The sequence below is a fragment of the Lygodium microphyllum genome, chromosome 10 (assembly GCF_053477565.2).
Source record: "Lygodium microphyllum isolate KBCC chromosome 10, Lygodium_microphyllum_v1.1.10, whole genome shotgun sequence".
NCBI lineage: Eukaryota > Viridiplantae > Streptophyta > Polypodiopsida > Schizaeales > Lygodiaceae > Lygodium > Lygodium microphyllum.
In genome coordinates, this window is record NC_141144.1 from 10,751,146 (window position 1) to 10,777,726 (window position 26,581).

Below are 26,581 nucleotides of genomic sequence, written 5' to 3' on the forward strand. Positions count from 1 at the left end.
ATAAGGATTATGATGAGTGATTATTGAGTATTGTAGTGAGGATATGATGTATTATTGATTAGGACAGAAAGAGAGAGTCAAAGATAGCCAATTCTATGCAAAACAGTGTATCTTTCTATGAGAGACTGTGAGAGAAAACTATGAAGACAATGAAGATAAATCATTTGTGATATTTTTCCATTCAAAATGGAGCATTATTTTGTGTTTTCTATGTCTATTAAATAATTCTATGAAGAACATGAAGAGAATTATGAATCTTGTTGAAGTTAAAGCTGTGGGAGAATTGTTTCTATGATGTTGCATGAAGATTTCTTATTCCTGGTGTTGTTTTCTTTATTGTGATTATATAAAAGATGACAAAGATTGTTGTTGATGTTACAAGATAGATTTTCTTGCAGTAGAAACCCCTTTTCCTTGGTGTCTCTCTTGGGGCTCCAATTAAGCTTGGTATATGCAATTCTGCATCATTATCCAACAAGTCGGTCTTTCTACCTACTATTTTAACACTTGCCATAGCATGGGGTTTTGCTTAAGCAATTCTCCTAATGGAAAGCTTTCAAGAGTTCATATCAATGTTGTAACAAAATTATCAACCTTTTCCTTTTCCTCTAACTCAAGGCCTATCTATTGATACTCTTGGGCACTTCGTCTGTTCATGGCATCTAGATTCTACATGTGTGGTGCTACATGGGGCGTTGGTGTGCCTCTTGATCTCAAGAGTGTAGGGGAGACTAGTAGACTCACCATAGAGAGCTCATTAATCTCATCCTCCATGATGGGCTATGCATCCTCCTGCATGTGCGCTTGAGCTTCTTTCACCCACTCTTTAACTTTGCCCACAACTTCTAATTGGTGTTTTGGGTTGGGGTATTCTCCAACCTTGGCACTTCCCTTTTCCAATGTCTTAGGAACATGTATTTCTACCTTTGCATCCATAACCTGTTTTCCTTTTATTAGTATAGTGGCACTATCAGTTTTGAGTGTTATCTTGGTGTCTGCCCTCTTCCTTCTCCTCTAGCTCTTATTTCCATCAAATATTGCATCTAAGTTACTAAGTCCAGGTAATGAGGTACCAGCCCCCTTCATTTGAGCTTGGATCATGACATTTAGTGAGATTGGTGTGGCTTCATCATTAGGTGTTTCAACACTACAGAGTCCAAGTGGTACTAATGGCACAATTGTTGTACTAATGGAGGGTTTTTGTCTAGGGCAGTTAGCGTACAAATGTGTAACTCCATACTCTAGACATCTCAAGTCAGCCTTGTCCTTGTTTGCTTGCTTCTTTTCAGGGAATGAGACAAAATGTGCCCTGGATGTCCACAAGTCCAACATGCTAGTGGCTCTTGGTTCTTCGGGACCCTCCTAAACCTCTAGCTCTTCTCCTATCTAAAGCCATAATTAGCATTGGTCTAAAGTCCATCAATATAGGATTACCCTCCAAGGAATTGGCTTTCACTCTAGAATTGGTAGAACAAGCCCTAGGTCTCTACCAAGGGAATGGGAAATAGGGTGAACTCCATAAAACTCCTCTCATGGATCAAAGGTGGGATGATAAGCCTAGTATCAATTCATATGGATTGTTGTTTTCATTCATTGAGGATGAGGATCTTAAGACCACAACACAGGTTTTTCACCACTTGTTTACTTACAACAAGACCAACTCTCATACAGGAAGGATTCCCGCTTTATGGAGGATATTGTATCTAACAAGATACTTGAGGAGGATTTGAATAAGTTCTTGTTAGAATACATTTGTGATACCCTTGCCAATGTACATGTGGTTATTTCCAAAACTCCTAACAAGATGCTCACCACTGTTGAGGCCAAGTTGTGCATGATCAACTTTGGTGGTGCTCTCACTAAGGTTATCACTACAGCTCTAGGACCCCCGGAGTCATTATAGGTGGCTCCAACAATAGCAGGGGTGGGTCAAAAGAAGGACAAAAGATCAAGGGAGGGAGGAATAGGAGCCAAGTATCAAGCAATGACTTAAGATGATGAGCCAAAAAAGAAGTAAGAAAGAAAGATACCCCAAAAAGTATCATCTAGCCATCAAGGAGTCACTAGATAAAGTGCCACATAGGAAGGAAGCACTCCAAACTAAGAAGGCCACAACCATGCAAAAGACCTTCGAAGGTGACAAAACAAAGCCTTGAACTCATAGAGAATTGATGAATAAATTGATAAGAGCATAGGAGTGGGGAAGGCTCTAGAAGAATAATCAATTATTGATCTAGGAGACTTTTAGATACTCATGACCACTCTCTAGACCAAGCAGGCAAAAATCAGTTAGTTGGATAAGAGTTCACAAAAGGTGTATGTGATAATCACTTCCAGTGCAAAACAACAATAAACTATTGAGACTTTAACTAGCTCAAAAGAATGCATAAGAAGGACATTAGTGAATTTGGGTGGTCTAGGCACATTAGAGATTTTATGTGAGGAGCTAAAAAAAGATAAAGAGTGTACCATCCATGAAAGGTTGGGGATGTAGAAGTATGAGGAAGAGAGAAAGGCACATCATGAATTTTTTTTCAACCCACCAGTTACATGACTTACAAACCTGAATTGTGAGGAACAGGGAGATGGAGGGGCTAAGAGAATAGTTGCAAGAAGTTGAGATCATGAAGAAAAGGGAAGAAATTACTAGAGCTCAAGTTGCAAATCTTATGCTCCAGCCAGAGGAGGAAAAGGCACAATTAGAAGCTCTCATTGAAAGTTAGCAGAGGTACATCACACTCAAGCATAGATAAAGATAGCCTTCATAGGGCTATAGGATACAATTGGAACAATTTTAACTACTATTCTCACCCAAGTTGAGGAGAAGGCTAACAGGGCTTATGAGGAGATGTTGCAGTAGTAGCTGCTCACAAAATTGGCACATTCCCTTCATAAGGAATGCCAATTTAAGCTTCATGCAATTGCCTATAAACATGCCCAATCATTATAGCAAGGGCTCTATCAACGAGCCATTTGCACTATATCATCTAGAGGCACACATGATGTGGAGGAAATCAAAGCTCAATTGGAAATTGCTATAGGTGTCTCAACCACTTTTGACCAGGGGGAAGGAGCTCACATTATTAGCCTCGAACCCAACTCAAAGGCAGATGATTAATCACTTGCATGACATGGGCTATAATGATCAAGAATTGAGAGATGTAGGAATGTTGCAACCAATATCCATTGAGCCATGTGACATACATCATGAATCACTTGCTAAAGATCCCATTGCAATAGAGCCTCTTGAGGACATGGTTCCTTCTTTTGATTACATGGACCCCCAGGATTTTGCTGAACAGAAGGAGGGAGCTACAAAGGAAACTCAAGAACCACCAGCAATACTAGACATGATACTTGAGGTCCAAGAGCACTTTGATAGGATGGTTTAGGTCCTACAAGCTACCCCATAGGATGTGCTAGAGTATCCAATTGGTGTGTAGGAGTTGAGGCGCAAAGAAAGGATCTAGATGAGCCCATTAAGACCTATCATGAGAAGCAGAAGAAGGAGTAGACAATCATTTTTTATTTTAATGTCTATGAACATGCCAAATTCAAAACACCCTTACCATTCAATACAATGCAAAAGCTCATCAAAGTGGGAGAGTAGCCAGGAAGTGATTTAAGAAACATGAAAGGTCAACTTTGAAAGCAACTTGTAAGATTCCCAAGGAAAAGAACATAAGGGAGTATCTTATTGAGAAGCCTCGAGAGGTGTGGAAGCTCCAACCAGAATGGAGTTATCCTATCCTTAAAGAAGATGAACTGGCCCATTCCGCCTTTTGCTACTCCAATTGAAAGATAGATGTGCTTCATTGTCCTTATCCAAGAAGGTATGGAAGAGACTATGATGCTGAGAAGCATTGCAAACATAACTTTTCCAAAAATCCCAATGTCAATGCTCTACATAAGAGTGAAATCTATCACTTCTAGTTGCATGATTTGGTGCCCTCTTTTGATAGTTTCCTTAAACTATACTCAAATTGCTTTTCGATCTTGCATTCATAGTTACTTGCAATTATCTCCACCTCATAGTCAAGCTCTTACAACAGCCATTGACTCCCTATGAGGATGGTCTTCCACCTCTATTCTTTGACATAAACACAAGGATTGACCACATTGCCATGGTAAGACTTATTGCAAAGGCTGTCTTTCACTCACCTTGTATCTGCTCCCCCAAGGAGTGAATCATTTGTACATCCACATGGCCAAAGAGAGAGAGAGAGAGAGAGAGAGAGAGAGAGAGAGAGGGAGAGAGAGAGAGAGAGAGAGAGAGGGAGAGAGAGAGGAGAGAGAAAAAGCTCCATGATTAGTTAGGTACACTTACACTTCACTGCACCCAGGGGTCGTCAAGTTAGGTGCATCTAGTGGCTTTGGTTAGCTAGCTCTGTCTCTAACCCCCTAGCCCTTTTCTTACTACACAATCTCAGGGCACATCAAGGGCATGATATCCTAGGCTTGCTTAGATGACCTGTGACCCTGAGTTTTGCACCGCACAATAACAATTCACCAACTAGGTCCTCAAGTGTGGGACAACACTTTAGGCTTGCCTAGAGTTCGATTAATAAGTTAGACACACCCCTTTTTTAGGGAGAGCACATGTTGGCTTGCACGATTTTTTTGTGAAGGCCTATTTGAAGAATCGAAGAACCATCAACATCGGTGGCCTCTACATCCCCACTAGCATTCCATGATTTCCTCTTCAGTGAAGCCATCATTTATCCTTCATGCAGTTATCATTTTTCATAATTTAACCACATCTTCTAGACATCATCCTACAGCATCAGAGCATGAACGTCATTTTCTTCAACGCCAAGTCCTTATCATCAGGCACATAATTCTTCAGCAACACAAGTTCTTCATCAAGAACATCCCTTTTTTCACCATTAGGACCACCACTTCTTCCACGATTGTTCCCAATATTCCGCATCTCTCGTGCAAGCTATAACATGCTACCTATGACGCTACATATGACATGAGTGCCATGGACTAGCACTCATCTAGGAGGAAAATAATATTAATGGTATTTTGAGAAGGCCACAAAAGTGCAAGTGCCAACTACTATTTTTTGGTAGGATTATAATTTTATGAAGCTTCAGTGTATTATTTTTGGATACTTGCATTGTACTCATGGACACCAAATCATCATGGATATATTATTTTGTGAGAGCCGGGGCTCGCTCCCATGCACATTGTATTTATCACTCGCAGTTATGTTTGTCACACCTATTGCATGGGTTGCACACATATATTTGTGAGTAGAATAGTATAGGCTTGGTCTATTTAGACTAAGGTACAAGCATGCTATGAGGATTGAGCGGCCTAGATCCTAGAAAGGAGGTGGGGCACCCAAAAGATGGCCCTAATTCACAATTGTGAAAACCCTAAAATGCAAAAGGGACACAAACCCTAATTCATAGGGGTGCAAACCCTAACTCTAAAACGGTGCGCCATCCTAGAGAGGTGACCTGACCTTCGCCCTGATTTGTGTCTACATAAGAGTGGGAGGTCTCAGTTGTAATGATCCTTTTGATGCATCCATGCTACAGAAGCTCTATCAGTGTAACTATTGAAGCTTTCTATTCTCTTCTTCTATTCTATTACCTTGCCTCTTGTGAATGAGAGTGAGTGAGTGAGAGGTGTGTTGAGTGAGGGACTAAGGGAATGTGAAGGCTTTCATTGTCTTCTTCCTCTTCTTCTTCTTCTCTACTAGCTTCTCAACTCATTGGTGTGCTTGGTGGTGGATGCAAAGGAGTGACAACATTGGATTGTGTTTCTCTGGTCATGGAACTATCTTTGAGACTTCAAGTTTTTGGACTACAATACAAGAAGGTAAGTTGGTGAGTTCACTACACCTCAAAGCTAGTCTTGTGTGCTTGCTTTCTTAAGTTGGAAAGAAATATGAATGGTTAGTTAGAGCAGAGTGTCAAGAGACAAGGTGAGAGATTGTTACCAAAGTTAGTTGCGGTTCTAAAAGACTAGAAGTCCGTTCAAAGCCTCAATTGTTGTGCGTTTGGCTCAACATGTTTTGCCTTAAGAAGATGATGAGCGTAGGATGAGATGACACCTATTCCTTATCCTATTATACCTTATTTACATTTATACTTTGTCATTTTTTCTTGTTCTATCCTTATTAGAGGCACATTCACCTTTAAGTGGAAGGTTGTTGGGGGTATAGGCACCTATGCCTACGATGCCTTGTATTTACTTCACATACCGTGACTGCACATGTATACGTTGCATGTGGTATGCATTTCCCATGTATTGTGCCTATCTCTCTTGCCCCATCCTCCATAGCTCTCATCTCTCTTACTTTAGCTTGCTCATGCTTCCACTCGGGCTTCTCCCTTTAAGAGCATGATCTCAACTTCTTTTCTCACTATCCAATTATACCATCTAATATGGCACTTGAAAAAGATCATTATACTCCTCTAATTAGCTTCCATTGTATATCCTCAAGTTCCTCTTTTGAATATCCTTCAAGGTGGATGACCTTCCCATTCCATATAAACTCCATATAGCTGAAAGAAATCCATGGTGATCTTGCCTAATTGCCTAAGCCAATCGCATCCCATTATAATGTTAATGGAGCCCATTTCCAAAGCTTTGAAATTCATCGATGTGGTATGACCTTCATCCACTTATAGAGGTACATTAGAACACAAGTGGTTGCTAATTTCTTCATCATTGTTTGATACTTGAACATTAATAGACCATACCTGTCCTAATAGGGGACTGTGTGTAGATATGATAAAAGATCTTGTAATCTCCAAGATTCTTCAAAAGAAACTTGTAATCTAGAGCTCAAAACCAAGTATGATATGTTTACTTGAGTGTTGAAATATAAATATGATAGTTTGATGTAAAATTCTTCAAACATGAGCTCAAATAAGTAGTTACTATTCAATCTAGTGCAGATCCCATTGCAAAAGACCTGTTATATAACTTTTGATGAGTTGATTTGAATGAAGTGTTTTATAGCTCCAAAGAAAGGTCTTTTTGAGTCAATTTCAGCCTATGTAAATTGGATTTTTATTTAATTAATTTAGTATTTGCAATATCTCAAAATAGAGAGTTGTTTGAGAATAGTCTACAGTGAAACATAGCCTAGAATTCACTTATTCTTCTCCCAAAAGGTCATTTTCAAGATAGGAAAACTCATAAATAATGGTAGTTGGCCTCCATGAAGCTTTTTTTAATGGAAAACACTATCATTTGATCACATACTCGAAGATAGAGCACACTTTCAAGTTATTTTCTCAGAATCCAATTATACCCTCTAATATGGCACTTGAAAAATAGCTTTTTACTCCTCTAATTAGGCTTCTCTTGAATATCCTCAAGGTCCTTTTTTGAATATCTTTAAGGTGGATGAGCTTCCCATTCCATATAAACTCCATATGAGACTAAAAGAAAACCATGGTGATCTTACTTAATTGCCTAAGACAATCGCATCGCATCCCATTACAATGTCGATGGGACCCATTTCCAAATCTTTGAGATTTACCGATGTGGCATGACCTTCATCTAGTTGTAGAGGTATATTAGAACACGCTTGGTTGGTAATTTCTTCATCATTGTTTGCTACTTGAGCCTTAATGGACCTTAATGGACTCTAACATACCTATCCTAATACTATTGAATAAGCTCCATTAGTAGATCCTTGATCTAATTTCAAAACATTGTTCTCTTAAATCTTAAGAAATTCACATGTGGTTGCTGTGCAGTTCACATGAAGATTACCTTATGAAAGAATTATTGGCCCATTCCTTTGAGGATGGACCTATGGTCTCTAATTGGCTCACTGAGGTCTTCTATTAGTCTTCTAGCATCACGTAAGGGAAGTCACATGTATGAGTAACCAAGCTTAAAGCAAACTAGTACAAAAATCAGTGGGAGTGAAATCTCAACCCCTCTACCCATAAGGCATAGTCTCACCTTGGCCCCCTAAAATGTCACTACTTGATTCTAGACACAGCCCTGAGATGGTTAGCATACTCAATCTTAATTGATCCTATTTACTTGCAAAAAGAGCCTCTTGACTTATTGGAACTATCCAACCATAGGATGGATTTGTTGGGAATCCATCCTCTCGCTTCCCTTGCCAATGGTTTGGTTTAGTTGCTCAACCAACCATATTTTATTCTTTATTTGAGCCCTTTATTGATGGCAACCCACCAACCACACCCATCAACTAGTATAGGGACTTCTAAAAATTCCCTTCCACATTTACATGGGATCCATTTATTCTTAGCATGCTTGGGATTTAAATTAGAGCCCCCCAAGTTCTTGAAGTGCCTCCTAATAGGATTAATCCCTACATAGAGAAACTTCTCACTCGCATTGCTAGTCCTAGCGAGTGGAGTGGATATAGGTCCTAGTGGAGGAACATCAACAGTGAGTTGGGAGAAGTTAATTCCGTTTCTCATAAGCACATATGTGGGGTGCTATGTTTGGGATTATTTTAACAGTCAAAGGCAATCTATTATCCATAAACATTCTTTATTTTTCGAGTATGGTTTCTTTATACTCATTCCATTGCATTGGGGTAAAGTCAACAAGCATGATACCCTTTTACCTTATTTTTATTAATGTTATACTAAGTAGTAATTTGGGATGCTCTGGATAAAAGAGCCATTCCATAGGTATGGGGTACTTTACTAAGATCCCGTCACTTTAGCATTAACTCTTTGTCTAATTGTCTTCACCACAGATGGCCTTGGAAGTAAACAATTGCATAGTTGGCATTGTTTCATATTTGATTGCATTAGTTGGAAATTTTGTATATATGCATCTTGATTAATATTGATACTGTCCAAAGTTTTTTGCACTAGCTTAGAATCCAAAGAATGATGCTTAATGAAAGAATCCAAGCATTATGTCTTTACTTTTTTGAATTTCTTCTTCTAGAGACCTAAATAAGATCAACATCATAACTCAAATATTATTATAAGCAAAGTTATATTCAATATTTCTTAAGTAAAAATGTATACCTTTGCTGCTTGGATTTTTTTATTGCAGCCACCTCCTTATTTGAGATTCTCTTTGTCGATTTCGAAGGCCTAAAATAGTTTGTTTTCATTGGTATTCTTTGATGTATTCCTCTAATAAATGGATCTTTTGTTGACAATTCTGTAGCTTTTGCAAAAGTCGCATCTATGTTTTGTTAGTAGGTGATTCCCCAATCTAAGAACATCCTTGTCTACAACTAGATTAAGCATTTTTCTTAGAAATCTATTATAGCCATCAAAAACAAACCTCATTAGTGAAGAGTTCTGATGAAAAGGAGGAGTACTATTTATAATAGGATCCTTGAGGTATAAGCTTCCATGCAACCAAAGATCAAGACTTTTCTTTCCTTCAAACTGAAACACATAGTTCAAGAACTCAGAAACAATGTTTTGTTTTGTCATTTTCCTTATTAATTTATACTCACATTCTAGCTCAATATAAAGATGATAGAGAACTCTTTTACCAATATTATAAAGATCATTGGATGAGTGATCCATAGCTAAGGATGCAATCCATACCTTTGACTAGGAATATTGTGTGAATTTGAAAAAGAAGAAAAATGAGAAAGAATTAGCAAGAAGAAGAAAGAAAAAAGAGAATGGGGATAGAGGGAGGTAACCAAATGTTGAAAAAAATAAAATTGAATATTGATAGAGAAGATAATATCTTCATTCACTCAACCATTATCATCTTTATGGTGGCCTACATTTCTAGGTTTGATGCAAACCATGAGAATATTATGATAATAAAATTTAAATATTTTTAGGTATACTTTATATTAAATTATAAACTTTAAAAAAATCACAAAATATTTTTATTTTCTAAAGTATTTTCTCTCACTAAGATCTCTTACAAGGCATTTTTGAGACCTTAAATCTCTCCTAATGGCACATTCTAATATTAAACACCACAACTTTAGTATGCCTCAAATTGGTTGAATACATAACTTGCATTACTTATGTTCTTGTAGTAGCTATAACATATATATGTTTTGTTTGGTATAGCCAACTATTTTTTAATGAAAAATTCCCTTTTTCAATGGATTTGAAGGCCCAAATCAATTTCATGATTTCATATGTACCTTAGGTTTTCACTAAACATGGGTATTCCAAGCTTGCCAACCCTTGAGGAATGGCAGATTTTTGTATTGCCAATCCACAGAACATTCCTTTTACATTACTAATCAAGCTTTGTTTATCAATGTTTTGAACTTTGTACATGCTAAAAGTAAATGTACACGACAAATCAATCTAAGAAAAGTAGAGTAAACTATGACCTCAAGACTTGTTGCATCATTAGTGCATAGCATAAACTGCAATGTCATGGCATTACATGCATGCTTCCCTTTGCTAACAAAAGATAAGAAAAAAGTGAGGTGAAGCCTTGTGAACTTTTCATAAGGTGTAGCTAGTGGAAGCCCAAACCGGCTAGTCATAGTTAACATCAGTATTGTATTTTCAAATTTAAAAATGGAAACTTTGTTTTCAAGTTCAGCAGGTTGAATCACTTCATGCACAATCTTTGCTATAGTTTAGATAAAGAAATAATGTTGTCATTTATTCTATATTTCTGTCTCTTTAGATGTGGTATGACCATAGCAAATATTTGACTTTAGATTTAAATAGCAACTCATTGTATTAGCTTATTTGCCTACAATGCCCTTGGCTATGCATGACTCTTAGAGGGACATTCCAATCATGCATTGCTTTTGGTAGGGGGAGCAACAATGATGGTGGTATAATGACCACATCAAAATGTGACCCTGAGGAAGTTGGAACCAAGTAGCAAAATCCTCTAGTTCTCTCTCTATCTCTTTTCTCAAGTCCATAATTGCATGTGAGAAGGCTTTCTTGATAGCTCAACATCAATGTCCTATGTATAAGAGCGTGTTGCATCCCCCCCCCCTTTCTTTATGTATCTAACTTAAGATTACGATTGCAATTTGGATAGGGTAAAGGGGCCAATAGAGTGACATCTGATGGTCCCCTATTGGCTTTCAAAAATCTAAGTGAGTCGTACAATACTTTTTTAATAGTCCAATTATATACGTCATATTGTACTCAAAGAAAAAATTTTAGGTATTGTGATATTCTCACCAATAGACCATATTATAAATGAGATGTTCATAAAATAGAGATAATGGGGGGCAATAAAGTGATACTCAAGCATGCATAGTTTAAAGAATTCACAAGATCCACAATATAAAGAAATTATATGACTCAATTGTTTGACTTACATTAAGCCTACGTACAGCAATATTTGCCATTCCTTCAAGTGATAAAAAATGGCTAAAAATGATGCATCTTTTGTGTATGATTGTTACTTATAGTGTTCATAAAAAATCGAGGTTTGGTGTCAAATGAATTGTTAACTTTGGCAAAAAAACATTGAGCATTTTAAGGAGAGTTATTTTGATTTTCAAAAATGGAAATTCTTGATTTTAGTTATAATATGACCAAAAAAATCAATAGTCAGGAATTAACTTGCAAATGGTTGACATGAAAGGTCTTTGTTTTGGCTTCTAAAAGTGTTTCCCAAAGAACATGGTCACTAATTCGTTTATGATGCATTTTCCCTTTACCTTAAGGAGCTAATCTTGTGGCCTTGAAAACAAAAAATTGGTTTTTAGATCACTTTCTACTTTTTAAAACTAGTCAAAATCCCATGAATTGGATTAGAGTGCTTGAGGCCATGAGAATGACGAATAAAATCTAGCATTGATTGTGCTATTGTTGGTGTATATCATGAGGTTACTTCCCTTTGCTCAGAGAAATGCAAAGTGACCAAAGTGTTGTCTCATAAGCTTTGCAATGACACCAAGCGGTTAGTGGGATTGACTAGCAATGTTGGCCAAGCTAGCTAGTAGGTTCTTGTCTACCATGTTTTTCAAAAGTGTGTTTCTAGTTCTTAACTTTGCCCTTCCTCTTTATCGTTCTCTCTTCTTTTTTACAAATGTAAAGGCAATAGAAATTGTATTATGATTGACTCCCTCTTGTGCCTTGGATCAATTTTTTAAGGCCTTTTGCAAAGTGCTTAGTTTAATAGTTTAGTATAAATTAAGTATATGGAATTGTAACCATGCTCAAAATGCAAAAGTTAGAGCTAGGTCACACATAGGGTCTCTAGGGTGGACAATGATGCACATAACAAAAATGAGTGTCCCATTGAACACTATGGTTGTGTCTAGGGTCTCTAGCTCTTTATCGTTCTCTCTTCTTTTTTACAAATGTAAAGGCAATAGAAATTGTATTATGATTGACTCCCTCTTGTGCCTTGGATCAATTTTTTAAGGCCTTTTGCAAAGTGCTTAGTTTAATAGTTTAGTATAAATTAAGTATATGGAATTGTAACCATGCTCAAAATGCAAAAGTTAGAGCTAGGTCACACATAGGGTCTCTAGGGTGGACAATGATGCACATAACAAAAATGAGTGTCCCATTGAACACTATGGTTGTGTCTAGGGTCTCTAGCTCGAAAGGTGTGGTATAGAAATGTAGTTGATTGGCTTAAGGTGGGGATCAAAGTCACAACATGCTTTTTCCTTTTAGGCAAATCAACAAATTGGTTTGCACACAAATCCCACTAGCATTGTGCTAGCATTGCCATTTGAGTGGGAGTTGATAGGTATATGTAGGAGTTGAGAGCTAGGGGGAGTGGGGTTTGCCTCACCTGAATAATGTTGAGTGTGATTGAGGTCTTAGAGAAAAAAGGCTTTGTTTTTTAACAATGTGTTGGAGAAATATATTAAGAACTAAAGAAAATATTTACAGAAAAGAGGGGGAAGAGGGGCTAAGGCAACAATAGGATTTGATGTACATCTGCCCGCTGTCCAAGGGTCTCCAATTTGTCCTACAAATGACAAAATAAGATGAAACTTTTCATTGGATTGACAACTTAGAAAATTTCCAATCCATATGGAAGTGTAAAGATTTTGGGTGAATTTCTATGGATGGGTAATAATAAGAAATGCTCATCCAAAACTAGAAGCAATTTAGAGCATACAATATCCTACACTTCGGAGCGGGGGGGGGGGGGGGATATATTGGATTACATTGCGAGCCTTTTGTAGGCAACGTTAAAGACATGAAACATGCAACTTTAAAGACATGAGACATGTTTTTGATTGTTGTGAAGGTAGCTAGTGCATCACTTCTAATTTGCTTGAAGACATTCTCTCCTTATTCTCTTTCTCAATAGCACTTTGTTCCTATTGCTCCTGGATATGCTTGATTGATAGGGCTCTCACCACATTCCCCTGTTTGACTAATTCCTCATCCAGCCTAGCCTCCCTTTATCCCCAAATGAGGCTGACCTCATGTTGATTTAACTCGTTAAGGCGAGCTGCCTTAAACCATCATTTGATTTGATTGATGTGTGCACAAGTCACATCAATGAATATGTCAAATGTGAAAGTTTCACCCTATGTGTGATGCCTTCTTTGCCTGATGGTGTAGGAATCGATTAGGCACGGAGATCGAGGCAGACAGTTGTTATGCGTTGTGAGAGAGACAGAGAGAGTGCGAGAGAGTAGAGCAGAGAGTGAACACGTTTTTCGGTACAATGACGAGTGTACCACTTTAGGTTTTTAGATAGATATATGTATGAAAGTACAATGTGCTAAGGGTGTGTTCACACCCGTGCACATATAAAAGGCACGATGGCCCTTTATTCCCAACAACCTCCCACCTAAAGGCAATGTGCCTTAAGAGGAGAAAATAATCAGCTAAGTCTAGGTATGTACAAAGCTAAAATAAATATATCTATCCAACTCCCATCATCTGTCGGCAATGAGCAAACCACTCTGCTGAAAGACCCTTCGTGAGAAGGTATGCATGATTATCATCCGTATGCACTTTGACAAGCTCAATGCTCTTACTGTCAAGTACATCTCCAATGAAGTGGTACTTCACTTGTATGTGCTTTGTCTTTGCATGAAAGACAGGATTCCGTGCTAGCATGATAGCACTCTGACTATCACAATGGAGAACAAGTAACTCTGAGATGCCAAGTTCTCCCACCAGACGTGAAAGCCATAAAGCATCCTTGCATGCTTCAGTGGCAGCCACATACTTCTGCCTCTATAGTAGACAATGCAACACACTTTTGTAGCCTAGAGATCCAAGAGCCTGCTCCTCCTGTGAAAGTAAACACATACCCAAAAGTGGACTTCTTGCGGTCCGCATGACCAGCATAGTTTGCATCCGTAAAGCCAACAACATATGCTTTTTGCTTTCCAAAGCAGATGCACAACTCCTTTGTGCCTTTGAGGTATCTCATAATACATTTCACTGCATCCCAATGCTTCTTGCCAGGGGTTGCCATGTATCTGCTAACTACTCCCACTCCAAAGGCAATGTTAGGACATGTAGCAACCATAGCATATATCAAACTGCCAACAGTTGAAGCATATGGTATCTTGGCCATTTCAGCCTTCTCATCATCAGATGTAGGGCTGTCCTCTGCACTGAGTCTCACATATGGAGGCAATGGAATGCCAATTGTTTTCCCCCCTCCATATTGAAATGTTGCAAAACTTTGGAGATATACTCCTGCTAAGATAGATAGAGTAAGCATTTCGATCTATCTCTGAGTATTCGCATGCCAAGAATGTGATTTGCATCACCCAGATCCTTCATATCAAAGCTGCCATGAAGACTTTGCTTCAATGAATCCAAGGCATGAGTATCCCTGCCAGCAATCATCATGTCGTCAACATACAAAACCAAGATAATCAGGCTACCATTTGCTACCTTCTTGGTGTACAAGCAGTGATCCACTTGACTTCTATGAATGTATCAAACTTATGATACCATTCTCTTGGTGCTTGTTTGAGCCCATACAAACTCCTTTTGAGTTTACATACCATTTTTTCTTTCCCTTGTTCAACAAACCCTTTAGGCTGCTGCATATATATGTCTTCATGCAAATCACCATGTAAAAATGTAGTCTTTACATCCATTTGTATGAGTTCCACATCTTCAACTGCAACCAAGCCCAAAATGGTTCTCAATGTAGTCATCTTAACTATAGGAGAGAAAATCTCATCAAAATCAATTCCATGCTCCTGCTTGTACCCCTTTGCAACCAATCTTGCTTTATACTTGGGTGAGGAACCAGAAGTGACCTTCATCTTGTAAACCCATTTGCATGGAAGGGTTTTCTGCCCATTAGGCAACTACACCAAGTCCCAAGTGCCATTTTTTTCAAGAGATTCCATCTCTGACAGCATGGCTTTATACCATTTCTTGCTGTCATGTCTGTCCATTGCTTCCTTGAAGCAAGACGGTTCCATAGTCTGTCAACATGACATACTCAGCCATATTAATTACACCAGGAATAAATCTGTCAGGTTGCCTAGTAGCCCTAGACGATCTCCTAACCCAATGGTCATTGTTTGCTGGCTCCTGCAAATTTTCATTTTTAGCATGCTGTCCTAGCATTTTAGTCTGCAAATCAGCATTAACATCTTGCTGTCCTGGCTATTCTTACATATGTAATGGCTCATTTTCATGGGCAATAGCTGGCTGATCATTTCCAGCATTCACAGGTTCATTTACAACAGGTATTCGCTGCTATACAACGGGCACATTTTGCTATCCAAAAGGTATTTCTTCCCGGAATACAACCCTACGGACTTCCTTAGTCTTTTCGGGCTGTTTGTGCATGCGATCTTCTTGGAAGATAACGTCATTGCTGCGTACTACTTTCCTTTTCTCGGGATCCCACAATTTATACCCCATTTCACCCTCGTCACCATATCCAAGGAAAATGCATTTCCAAGACTTTGGCTCAAGTTTGCTGCGTTTTTCTTTACGAATGTGCACAAAAGCCTCATAGCCAAACACTTTCGGATGAGCATATGAAGGTGGCTTGCCTGACCATGCTTCTTGGAGAACTCCCCCCCTCCCCCCTCCCCCCCACAAAGACTTGCTTGGTGACCGATTAATCAAGTGAACGACTGTCATAATAGCCTCTGCCCAAAAACCATGTGGTAATGCAGCATGAGATAGCATTGTACATACCTTATCATGTATGGTCCGATTCATATGCTCTGCAACTCCATTTTGGGGTGGATTATGAGGGGCAGTGAGCTCCCTCTTTATCCCTTTGCTGTCACAAAATGCCTGAAAGGCCTTGGACACATATTCCCCACCACCATTGTTAGAGCAAAGACACTTAAGTGTCTTATCTATCTGATTTTCAGGCAATGCCAAATTTTTTTTAAACTTGTTAAGCACTTCATCCTTGTTACGAATAGGGTAAACCCATACTTTCCGTGTAGCATCATCAACAAAGGTGACAAAATATTTCTTTCTTCCTAAAGATAATCCTGGCATTTGACATACATCCGAATGTACTATCTCTAGAGAAGAAGATTTTAAAGAAAGAGACTTTTTGTGAGACGTCTGTGCGTGTTTGCCATAAATGGAATGATCACAATGCTCAAAATCAGCATAATGAAGACAAGGCAAGTAACCTAAACGCGAAAGCATTTTCATTCCTGTTTGACTCATGTGTCCCAACCAGCCATGCCACAAAGAAACTCTTGGCTGCTCGGTCACGGCAACAACATGGTCACACACACTAGATACATGAAGTGGATACAAAGTATCACTCTTGCAACCTCTGGCAATAACCCTAAATCCCTTACAGATCTTCCATTTTCCATCACCAAAGGTGGTATGAAAACCATTATCATCTAGCTATCGTGTGCTAGTCAAGCTCTTCTTGAACTGAGATACATGCCGTACATGCTAAAGTGTAAAGACAGAGCCATGCTGAAACTGTAACTGCACATTGCCAATACCTGCAATCTCACATGCATAGTTGTCCCCAAGATGGACAACACCATGTCGACCCCTTGTATAGGCGGAAAACCACTCACGATGAGGGGTGACATGAAAGGAAGCACCTGAATCAAGAATCCAAGTTTGCATGTCATCAACTATATCTGCAAGTAAAGCATGTGCACTAAAATGTGAAGAGACAAAGAGTACATCACTCCCAATGTCAATGTCATGAGTGACTATATTCACCTCTTCAATTTTTACACTATTCTTCTTAGGCTGACTGCCCTTCTTCTCTTCTTTGCAATCATCTGTCTTCTTGCCTTTTCCTTTCTCTTTCTTCCATTTGTAGCAGTCACATTTAAAGTGACCCTTCTTGCCACAATGATGGCATTCAACATCTTTGCCACGTGATTTATTGCATCCCTTGCCATCATATTTGCCCTTTTGCTGTGATCTGCTCCTAGTATACAAAGCACTGGGGAAGACTTACTGGATGCATTGTTCTGTTGATTCATCTCTTCCATAAGTAGAGCACTCTCTACATCAGGATACAAAATGATCACATTAGAATTGCTCATGGCAGTCCTGAATGTATCTAAACTCTCTGGTAGAGTGCAAAGCAAGAAAATAGCCTTAAATTCCTCATCAATCATGAACTTCAAGGCAACTAGCTGGCTGAAAATGGAGTTAAACTCACTCAAGTGAGTAGACATTGCTGTACCTTCTTTCATACGTAAATCCATAAGCTTTTTTTTCAACCAATACACTTTGCTTGCAGCACTCTTTTGTGCATACAGTTCTTCCAGTCTAGTCCATATAGCATATGCAGAATCCAAACCTTCAATGTTGAACATCAAGGCATCAGAAATTGATAGCTCTATGGTTGAGCGTGCAAGCTCATTCAACTCATCCCAATCATCCTAATCCATGTCCACGGGCTTTGCTCCTTTGGTTTTGATCGACTTTGTCTGCTTCTTTTGCAACAGGATATTGTAGCACAGTTTTTGCCAAACTGCAAAATTATGTGCACCTTCAAGCTTCTTTATGCGCATCAAATTACTGCTGTCATTGCTGCCAGCCATGATTTTCAGCCCAAATGTGACAAAAAAACCCGCAAATGCAAGCCCAAATTGTCACCCAAGTGACCAAGGTACAAACAAGTACCAATTAGCAATAAATGACCACGTAGAAGTACAGATTTCAGATGTGTAATAAAGTTTTCAGAAACGCCAAAACAAGTGCTACATCATTATCCAACTCATTACACCTGTTCTAAGGGCATGTGCATCACATTACATGAGAAATCCCAAAATTTCAATTGCAATTTATGTTGTATATGTACCCACGGGCATAAAATTTGACACGAACGGTCAAAAGCCCCAAAATTTTGTGCTCAAAAGCGTCAAACACACATCTGCATTTCCTCTGTCATGCATAGGACTGCCCAATTTTGCCAAAATAAAGCAATTTCAGTAAACCCCCCAAATTTTACCAAGTGTTGATGTCCAAATTGTGCGGAATTCAACCTGCATGTACATAAAATAACCAAATGCTGCACAAATTTTGCCCAAATTGCAAAAGCCCCAAATTGCACGGGGTCCAATGTGCCTCAATGTCAAGAAATTGGGTTAATCTCAACCCAATTTATGCATGTACATGAAAAGCCCAAATGTCAGGGACAAAATGTCACAAATTCCTGTAATTTCTAAGACAAATTTGCTTGTCTTGCATCAAATTTCCCAAATCTGGGAAATGCCCCTAATTTCTGGGTCAAATGTTGAAAAATTTCACTCAAATGAGCAAAATTTCAACAATTTTGGCGAAATCCCCAATTCAAATGCGCATAACGTCTGCAATTTCAACGTAGATGCCTCAATTTTCACAAACAGTGCTCAGTCTGGCGAAGCCCCAACCTTTTGGGCCAAAATTGCACAAATACGAGATTTTGTGCTTACACGTGTGAAACTCTGTCAGTGGGTAAAAGCAATTAAAAAAATTATATTTTTTTTTGGAAAAAATTCTAACGGGTCCATTGACCCACTAGGCGTTGCCGTGAGCCTGGAACCCTGTCGGCTGGTTGGGCTCGTCAGCGCTCGCTGCAGTCGCGTCGCGTGATAGCTTGTCTCTCATGCAGCCCGACTGTCACGCCGCCTGTTACACGCCGCCCGACTACTGGTCGTCACTAGTTTGTAAAGTCGCCTCCAGAAGTTGTGCTTGTGTTGCCCGATGGTTGCACATCAGCTGCAATTCGTCACACCCACTGGTCGTCAGTTTGAACCAACAGACTATTGCTCCCGTTGTTGCATGGTCTCCAGCAATTGTCTAGGCTCATTGCGACTGACTACTGTCTGCCGCTGCCCACTGCCTACGCGTCACGTCGGTGCCTCTCCTGCTCACCTTTCTTGTTCGAACTCCAAGATGCACGAACGCCTCAACCGCAGCTCTGATACCAGTTTGTAGGAATCGATTAGGCATGGAGATCGAGGCAGACAGTCGTTATGCGGTGTGAGAGAGACAGAGAGAGTGCAATAGAACAAAGTAGAGAGTGAACACGTTTTTCGATACAATGACGAGTGTACCACTTTAGGTTTTTAGATAGATATATGTATGAAAGTACAATATGCTAAGGACGTGTTCACACCCGTGCACATATAAAAGGCACGATGGCTCTTTGTTCACACCCGTGCGCATATAAAAGGCACGATGGCCCTTTATTCCCAAAAGATGGTGTGTTTTCTCTCGATTGCGCGCCCATCAGTTCATCGACCGTATTGACATCTTTCCATGAGTCAGCCTCAAATTTGGTGCTCCCTCCTTTTTGTATGGGGGCTTCTGTCGAGCGCTTTCTTTTCCCGTGTCAAAATCCGATTGATTTCTGTTGGCCTCCTCCCAACCGAACAGACTGTCCTTTTAGGTGCTGAAGCGCGAACCTTAAAAAATAGAATGATATTATGCATAGTCTGCGTTACGTAAAGGTCATTGGGGATAGTTCAGCAGGCGCAGGTGGAAAACAGGCCCGCGGGAAGAGTGAGGCGAATAGGAGAGCGTAGCGTCGGATAAGATAGAAGTGATTCGGGAAGCTTCCATCGGAGAGAGAAGACAGAAGGCTCCGACGACGAGAGAGAGAGAGAGAGAGAGAGAGTGTGAAGGGGGGATGTGAGAGGAAAGAGTCGTCGGATAAGAGGGAGGAAACGGAGAGAGCCTCGGGGAAAGAAGGGGATGAGAGGAAACAAGGAGGGGAGTCGGGACCCAGCGGAGCGGAAAAAGAGAGAGAGAGAGGGGCCTTATAGTCATTTCTTTCTTTATCGTGCCCAGTGCCCTCCCGGTCCTAGACCCGAGAGTGTCATCCTCTTTCTCTCGGCCACCCACCTACCCCCCCAGCAGTCTAGACTCTAGACTTAGTGTAGGCTACTCCCCCCCCCCCCCCTCCGCTTTCTGTTCTACTTCATTCACCGTGCCACGGTTGAAACAAATTTTCGGGACTTGAAGTTATTCTGCTCCATGCGCTCCTCTCTCATTAAAAGACAGGTCACAGGCCACCCTCTTTTCATGACTAGCCGGCTTTAGGTTGCATTTTAGCTCATCACAAATCCTCTTAAACAAAAAAAGCCCGCCTTTTGACACAGTCGCCCCTTTCTGTCTGTCTGGGCTGTCTTTCCATTTCGAGCTTTCATTCTTACACAATCTCTCTTGAATCAATCAACTCTGTTCTCCTTCAGCTAGCTTAGCTCCGTCGTCATGGACAATCTAGTTTCTGCGCTCAACTTTGGAGGAGTGAGGCACTTAAGTTATGCGCCTCTCTGGCTATTCTAAGTGGAGGCTATCTCTCTGGCTACCCTGTTTAATGCCAACGCTTTGGTGTCTTCGAACATGCAAGAGCCTTCTTGAAGTTTCAGTGTAGCTTAGAGGTGGTTCAGAGTGTTGAAACACACAGCATTGGCTTCATCTGCGGTCTTCATCTTGGCTCCTTCATGGAGGGAGCTTGTGGGCATGAGCATTGTTTGAATGCAGATGGTTCAGAATGTTCAAACTCACAGTGTCGGCTTCCCTTGTGGTTTTCATCGTGGCTTGTTGACGCTGGGAGGTTTTGGGCATGACCATTGCTTGAATGCAGATGGTTTTAGTTTGACAGCATTTGGGCAAATGTTGGGGACAGAGTAAGGCATGCGGCATTTTGTAACTCACTGTGAGCGAATTTGATACTCTTTCTAATCTGTGCTCCTCAGCTATAGTGAGCTTGTGGATGTGAGCATTCCACATCCACAAGCTCACATACACAGTGAGCTTGTGGATGTGATAGTTCCTTTAGTACATATGGTTTCAGCTCAGCTGGAGAGCACAACCTGCTATAATGCATGAGGCTGCGGCAGCATTTGGGAAAACCTCCAGGACCGAGCAGCTTGGAAACATTTTGCAAGTCACTGCATCAGCAGTTGTGTCACTTTTGCTGCTGCATGTCTTTTTGGCTGAGTGCTTGTCCCCTGATGGATTCACTCTGCTTGAGATTAAGGCTTCTTTCACGTCAGATCCGCTCAACTTGCTTTCTAACTGGAATAAAGATGATGCGAATCCCTGCTCGTGGACAGGTGTGACCTGTGATCTTCAGACTCTACATGTTGTCTCTCTTAACATTACAGGGGATGCAATTTGTGCCTCCCATGATAGGTCATGTGAGCTTGAGGGTTATTGTAGTTCGTTCCAGTCTTACCCTTCACTGCCGTGTCAAGGTCCATATTCTCAGGAGTTGCTCCCAACAGAAACAGCCAATACACCCATTTACTTTTGCAAGGGAGGGTCACATGTTGTACCTGGATCACTTCCAAATAACGGTAAATGTGCACCTTGCACGCTCACTGGGTCTATTTCACCTGCTATTGGAAATCTGTCACACTTGAAGGTTGTTGCCTTCCCCTTTATTGGGTTGTCTGGAGTTTTACCCAAGGAAATCAGTGCCCTCGTTTTCTTGGAAGTGCTTGATTTGCAGGGAAATGCCTTCGCTGGGTCCATTATTCCTGAGATTGGCAGGCTTTCTAGATTAAATGTATTAAACTTGGCATTCAATTCCCTCAAGGGGGAGATTCCCTCAGAGCTTTCAGGTTGCAGGTCTCTCCAGGTCTTCAATGTGGCAGGAAACATGTTGTCTGGGGAGATACCCTTGTTCTTTGGTAACATGTCTGCATTGCAGTCACTTGTACTATCGTACAATCAGCTGGACGGTAACATTCCGGAGGAGCTTGGAACTGATTGTGGTAGCTTGCAACATCTTCACTTGGAGGGTAACTTCCTGTTAGGCAGGATCCCCCCTGCAGTGGGAAATTGCTCTCGGTTGAAGTCCTTCATTGTTTCCTCCAACTTACTTACCTCACGGATACCTGTGGAATTGGGCCAGCTTGGGATGTTGGAAATTCTTGATGTTTCCAGGAACACCCTGTATGAGGGCATACCACCTGAACTGGGAAATTGCACAAGGCTGTCCATGCTTGTATTGACCAACTTACTGGACCTGGAGAAATGCATCAATCGCACGGTGTTTGATCAAGTAATTGGATTTAACAGCAAGGACAAAGGTGAATATAACTATTTCACTGGGTCTCTCCCATCATCGATTACAAGCCTGCCTAACCTGCGAGTTCTATGGGCACCTAGAGCTTTTTCCCTCACCAGCTTTCCATCGTACTGGGGTTCATGCTCAAGTCTAGAAGTTTTGAATTTGGCTGGAAACCCACTCTCAGGTGGAGTCCCTTTGAGCCTTGCAGGATGCCAGAAACTGATTTTTCTGGACCTGGGTTCTAGCTCTCTGGAAGGGAGCCTACCCCAGCTTCCTGTCCATTGTATGGTTGTTTTTAATGTTAGTGGCAACTTCCTGTCTGGAAACTTCTCTGCAGCTCCTGGTGATTGCCCAACTGCTGAGCTGCTGCTACCACACTCTTCTACTTCCTCTGTACTATATGTGCCTTCTGATGCTGAAAGCTCTTCTGTAGATATCATTGGTTCATACGTTACAAGTTTATACTATGGTGCCATCCAAAGCAGCTTGCCAGTTGGGTTTACACCACAGGCTTTAACAGTAATACACGATCTGAGCCAGAATAATTTCACCGGTTCAGTTCCCATGCCTCCACTGGGAGTCAGCTTGAGAGACCGGAAGCCAGTATATGCCTTTCTACTGGCTCAAAACCAGTTTAACGGAACTATCCCCGACTACTTGTTTGATACTTGTCAGGACATCCAACAGCTTGCCATCTCTCTAAGCCACAATAGTCTGCATGGCACGCTTCCCATGAGATCCATGCAAGGTTGCTCATCATTAGGCTACTTTGAAGCAGAATCTAATGATCTAAGTGGCAGTATTTCACCAGGAATACAGGCATTACAAGGGCTGACTTATCTGGATCTTGGTTCAAATAACTTTAATGGCACCATTCCTTCACAATTTGGACAAATGAAGGCCCTGGAATACCTTATTTTGGCAAACAATCATTTGGTAGGAATGATTCCAGCAGTGCTGAGTAGACTATCATCATTGCTGAAGTTGGATTTGTCTCAAAACAACTTGACTGGTGCGATTCCAGAGGAGCTTTCTGATCTCCAGAGGCTGAGGTACCTTTGGCTGAATAATAACTCTTTGTCAGGGGTTATCCCTGCAAGTCTAGCCAAACTTACCTCACTTGTGGACTTGGATGTGGCCTACAACAATTTGTCTGGTGCAGTGCCACTGATTAGAAACAGGGAATACTCTTGCAGCAGGGCCAACTTCGTGGGAAATCCATTCCTGCAGCCTTGTTCAGCTTACACTCCTGCGCCGTCGCCAGAGGAGCCGTACATGCTGTACCCACCTTCGATTCCTCCAATGAGTGTCATTGGTAGGAGGAATAGCAGGTTGTCCATGGCACAGATTGTAGGCCTAGCAGTTGGCGCAGTGGCGGTTGTTGTGGTCTGCTCACTCCTGCTCTTTTATCCTTGCAAGATTCTCAGCTGCTGTAATTGTCCAGGGTATCGCCTTAATGAACAATCAGAAGTTGTGCTTTTTGAAGAAATTAGCTGTCACCTGACTTATGAACATGTTGTCAGAGCCACTGGAAGATTCAGTGTAGATTACCTGATTGGTAATGGTGGGTTTGGTGCCACTTACAAAGTAGAGCTTGCCCCAGGTTTGTTATTTGCAGTCAAAAGGTTGTCTTTAGTAAGATTTCAGGGCATCCAGCAGTTTATTGCAGAAATCCGAACTCTTGGAAGAATAAAGCATGCTCATCTGGTCACTCTTATAGGCTATTATGCAAGTGATTCTGAGATGTTTCTTATCTACAATTATCTTCCTGGGGGTAATTTGGAGAGTCTGCTACACAACAAGAACAGAGGAACCATCTCTTGGAAGGTACGCCATAAGATTGCTCTGAATGTTGCAGAGGCACTTGAGTATCTCCATAATGGTTGCCATCCGAGGGTGCTTCATCGAGATATCAAGCCAAGCAATATTCTCTTGGATAACTCCATGAATGCATATCTCTCAGACTTTGGCCTGGCTCGGCTCTTGGGTGCATCTGAAACTCATGCTACAACTGATGTCGCAGGCACATTTGGTTACGTTGCTCCAGAGTATGTACAGACGGGCCGTGTGTCGGACAAAGCAGATGTTTACAGCTATGGAGTTGTGCTCCTTGAGCTGCTTTCTGGGAAGAAAGCTTTGGATCCATCATTCTCAAATCAGGGGAATGGTTTCAATCTTGTGGCCTGGGCAACCCATCTCTTTAGAAGGAACCGAAGCCATGCAGTATTTGCCCCTGAGCTTTTGGAACAGGAGCCTCACTCTAAGCTTGTTGATGCCCTCATGTTGGCTGTCACTTGTACTGATGACTCCTTGTCAGAGAGACCCACTATGAAGCAGGTGGTGGCTCGCCTCAAATTATATGGATAACTTGGCCCTTTCCTACAAAACCCTTGCAAACCCCATTTTGTGCATCTGACTCCCTGACCAATGTCCGCATTTTAGCTGCCACTGATTCTCAGATAAGGACCTGAGATGTATTTTAAAGCATTCACAATGCTTTAACTCAATCAAGCTCATATGATGCATGGTGATTTACTTTATCATTGAATACAAATTGTGGTCTGGTATCACAGATGCAGCTGTTCTATGTACTGTAGGTTCCATGCTTTATGATAATAACCTGTCTCCCTCTGTTTAAGGGAGCGACTGTCAGGTATTCTGGCTACTTGCTGGTCGGACTCGTCAGATTCCACAAAATGGTTGGAAATGTAACCAATATTGTGGCCTGAAGGAGACATGAAGCTTTGTATCCTGTACATGGCAACGAGTGCCTGTGAAGGTGCATTGGCAGCATGGTAAGTGAAATGATTGTTTGATTTCATGCATGCTTAGCAGTGAAGTGCTGTTGATGTCCAACCTGGAGTATGCCTTCGCTGGTGCTGATAATTCTCAAGAGACCAGAAGTTGGCAGCAGGAAACTGTCAGGATTGGTTGCAGCTGAGCCAGTACGTTAAGACCTTGTAAATTGTCATACTGTGATCCCACAAATGATCACTAATGGACGTCAGTCATTCAAATAATGCCCACCTGTGAATGCATTATGCCACCACTAGGATAAAAATTGCTTTTTCAAGGGTTCTTTTCTCTTTGAACTTTAAATGCATGGCTTATGCTTCCTCAGAGGCTAGAGTTTTGGTGCAAGTTATTTCCTTTCTATATATGGCTGCATTTTTTTGAGTCACCCTCTTTTCCTTCAATGTCCAATATTCCAGGGGGTGTAAACTTTAAAGCAAGGTGATGAGGGCCTGCTGCCAAGGTAAAAGGGTAGAGGCTACAGTGAAGGTGAAGGAGAAGCAATGCCAAAAATAATAACCACAGTAAGTTTACGTAACAACAATACCTTTTGTATGACAGTCTTTGTAATATTGTGCCACATTTAATACACAAGGCCACAGACATTCTTCCCTTTTTTCTTAGAATGGCTGGCTTGCTTCCACATGTGGCTCCCGACTAACTTGGAAGGGATTTTTCCATTTGACATGGCACCCCCTTCAAAGTTCTCATCTTGCAGCTTTATAGAGGAGACGATGCCCTAACCCTAACACGGGCAGAGCTTATGGAGGAGGAGGAGGAGACAATGCCTTAGAATGGGCACACCATTTGAACAGTAATTCCTAGCGAGGAGCCTCACCATCACGAGTCTCAAGTGGAGAATGTTGAATCTCAAGAGGCAGTGGCCGTCCAAGGTAGAGAGCCACACTTGTCTCCATTTCGTGAGGGTACGGAACGCCAACTCTTGCATATTCCTTGATTGTCATAAGCTTTTGATGCTTATTCGAAAGGCCAACTTTTGCATTTCTTGACCGTCATACGCACACACAACACCTTGGATCCAATGTGGCTAAAGACCTTTTTGGACTCTAGAAGAGGGAGGCTAATTCTTCTCGTGTAATATGCCTATCCTACAAATTCTAACGTTATATAAATGCTTTCTAAGAAGGTTTTGTCAATGATCAATTTAAGCATATTAATCGCCAGTCATTATAATACAAGCAGATTTTTAATGGTGCAAATGAAATGCTGTACGACACTTATATATAGGGAGTGGAAGGCCAACATGAATAGCATCAAGCCTAAACTATATTTTCAAAGAACCCTTGCGGATATTTTTCAAAGTTTCCCAAAGACAAACATATTTAGTAGTGATTTCTATTCACATTAAGCCTATCATGGCATGTGTATTATCCTCGCATACTAAGCCTACAACCACAACCCATAAACCATATTAAGA

At 40.9% G+C, this 26,581-nt stretch overlaps 1 protein-coding gene across 2 annotated transcripts; it reads left to right on the forward strand.

The window, feature by feature from the left end:
• Window positions 1-20,212: 20,212 nt before the first annotated feature.
• On the forward strand, window positions 20,213-26,352 carry LOC148029700 (LRR receptor-like serine/threonine-protein kinase RPK2). 2 transcript variants are annotated; one of them, XM_087685990.1, is made up of 3 exons: window positions 20,213-25,145; window positions 25,563-25,667; window positions 25,848-26,350. In XM_087685990.1, exon 1 carries the CDS (start codon window positions 21,154-21,156, stop codon window positions 24,715-24,717), a length of 3,564 nt encoding a protein of 1,187 aa, XP_087542116.1. In that variant the 5' UTR covers window positions 20,213-21,153; the 3' UTR covers window positions 24,718-25,145; window positions 25,563-25,667; window positions 25,848-26,350. The 2 variants fall into 2 exon arrangements, with proteins under 2 accessions (XP_087542116.1, XP_087542115.1); XM_087685989.1 differs by having other exon boundaries at window positions 20,213-25,667; window positions 25,848-26,352.
• Window positions 26,353-26,581: the final 229 nt, after the last annotated feature.

Excerpts from the sequence above, each read along its gene's own strand:
- LOC148029700 (XM_087685989.1), top strand. The coding sequence starts at position 21,154 with ATGCATGAGGCTGCGGCAGCATTTGGGAAAACCTCCAGGACCGAGCAG.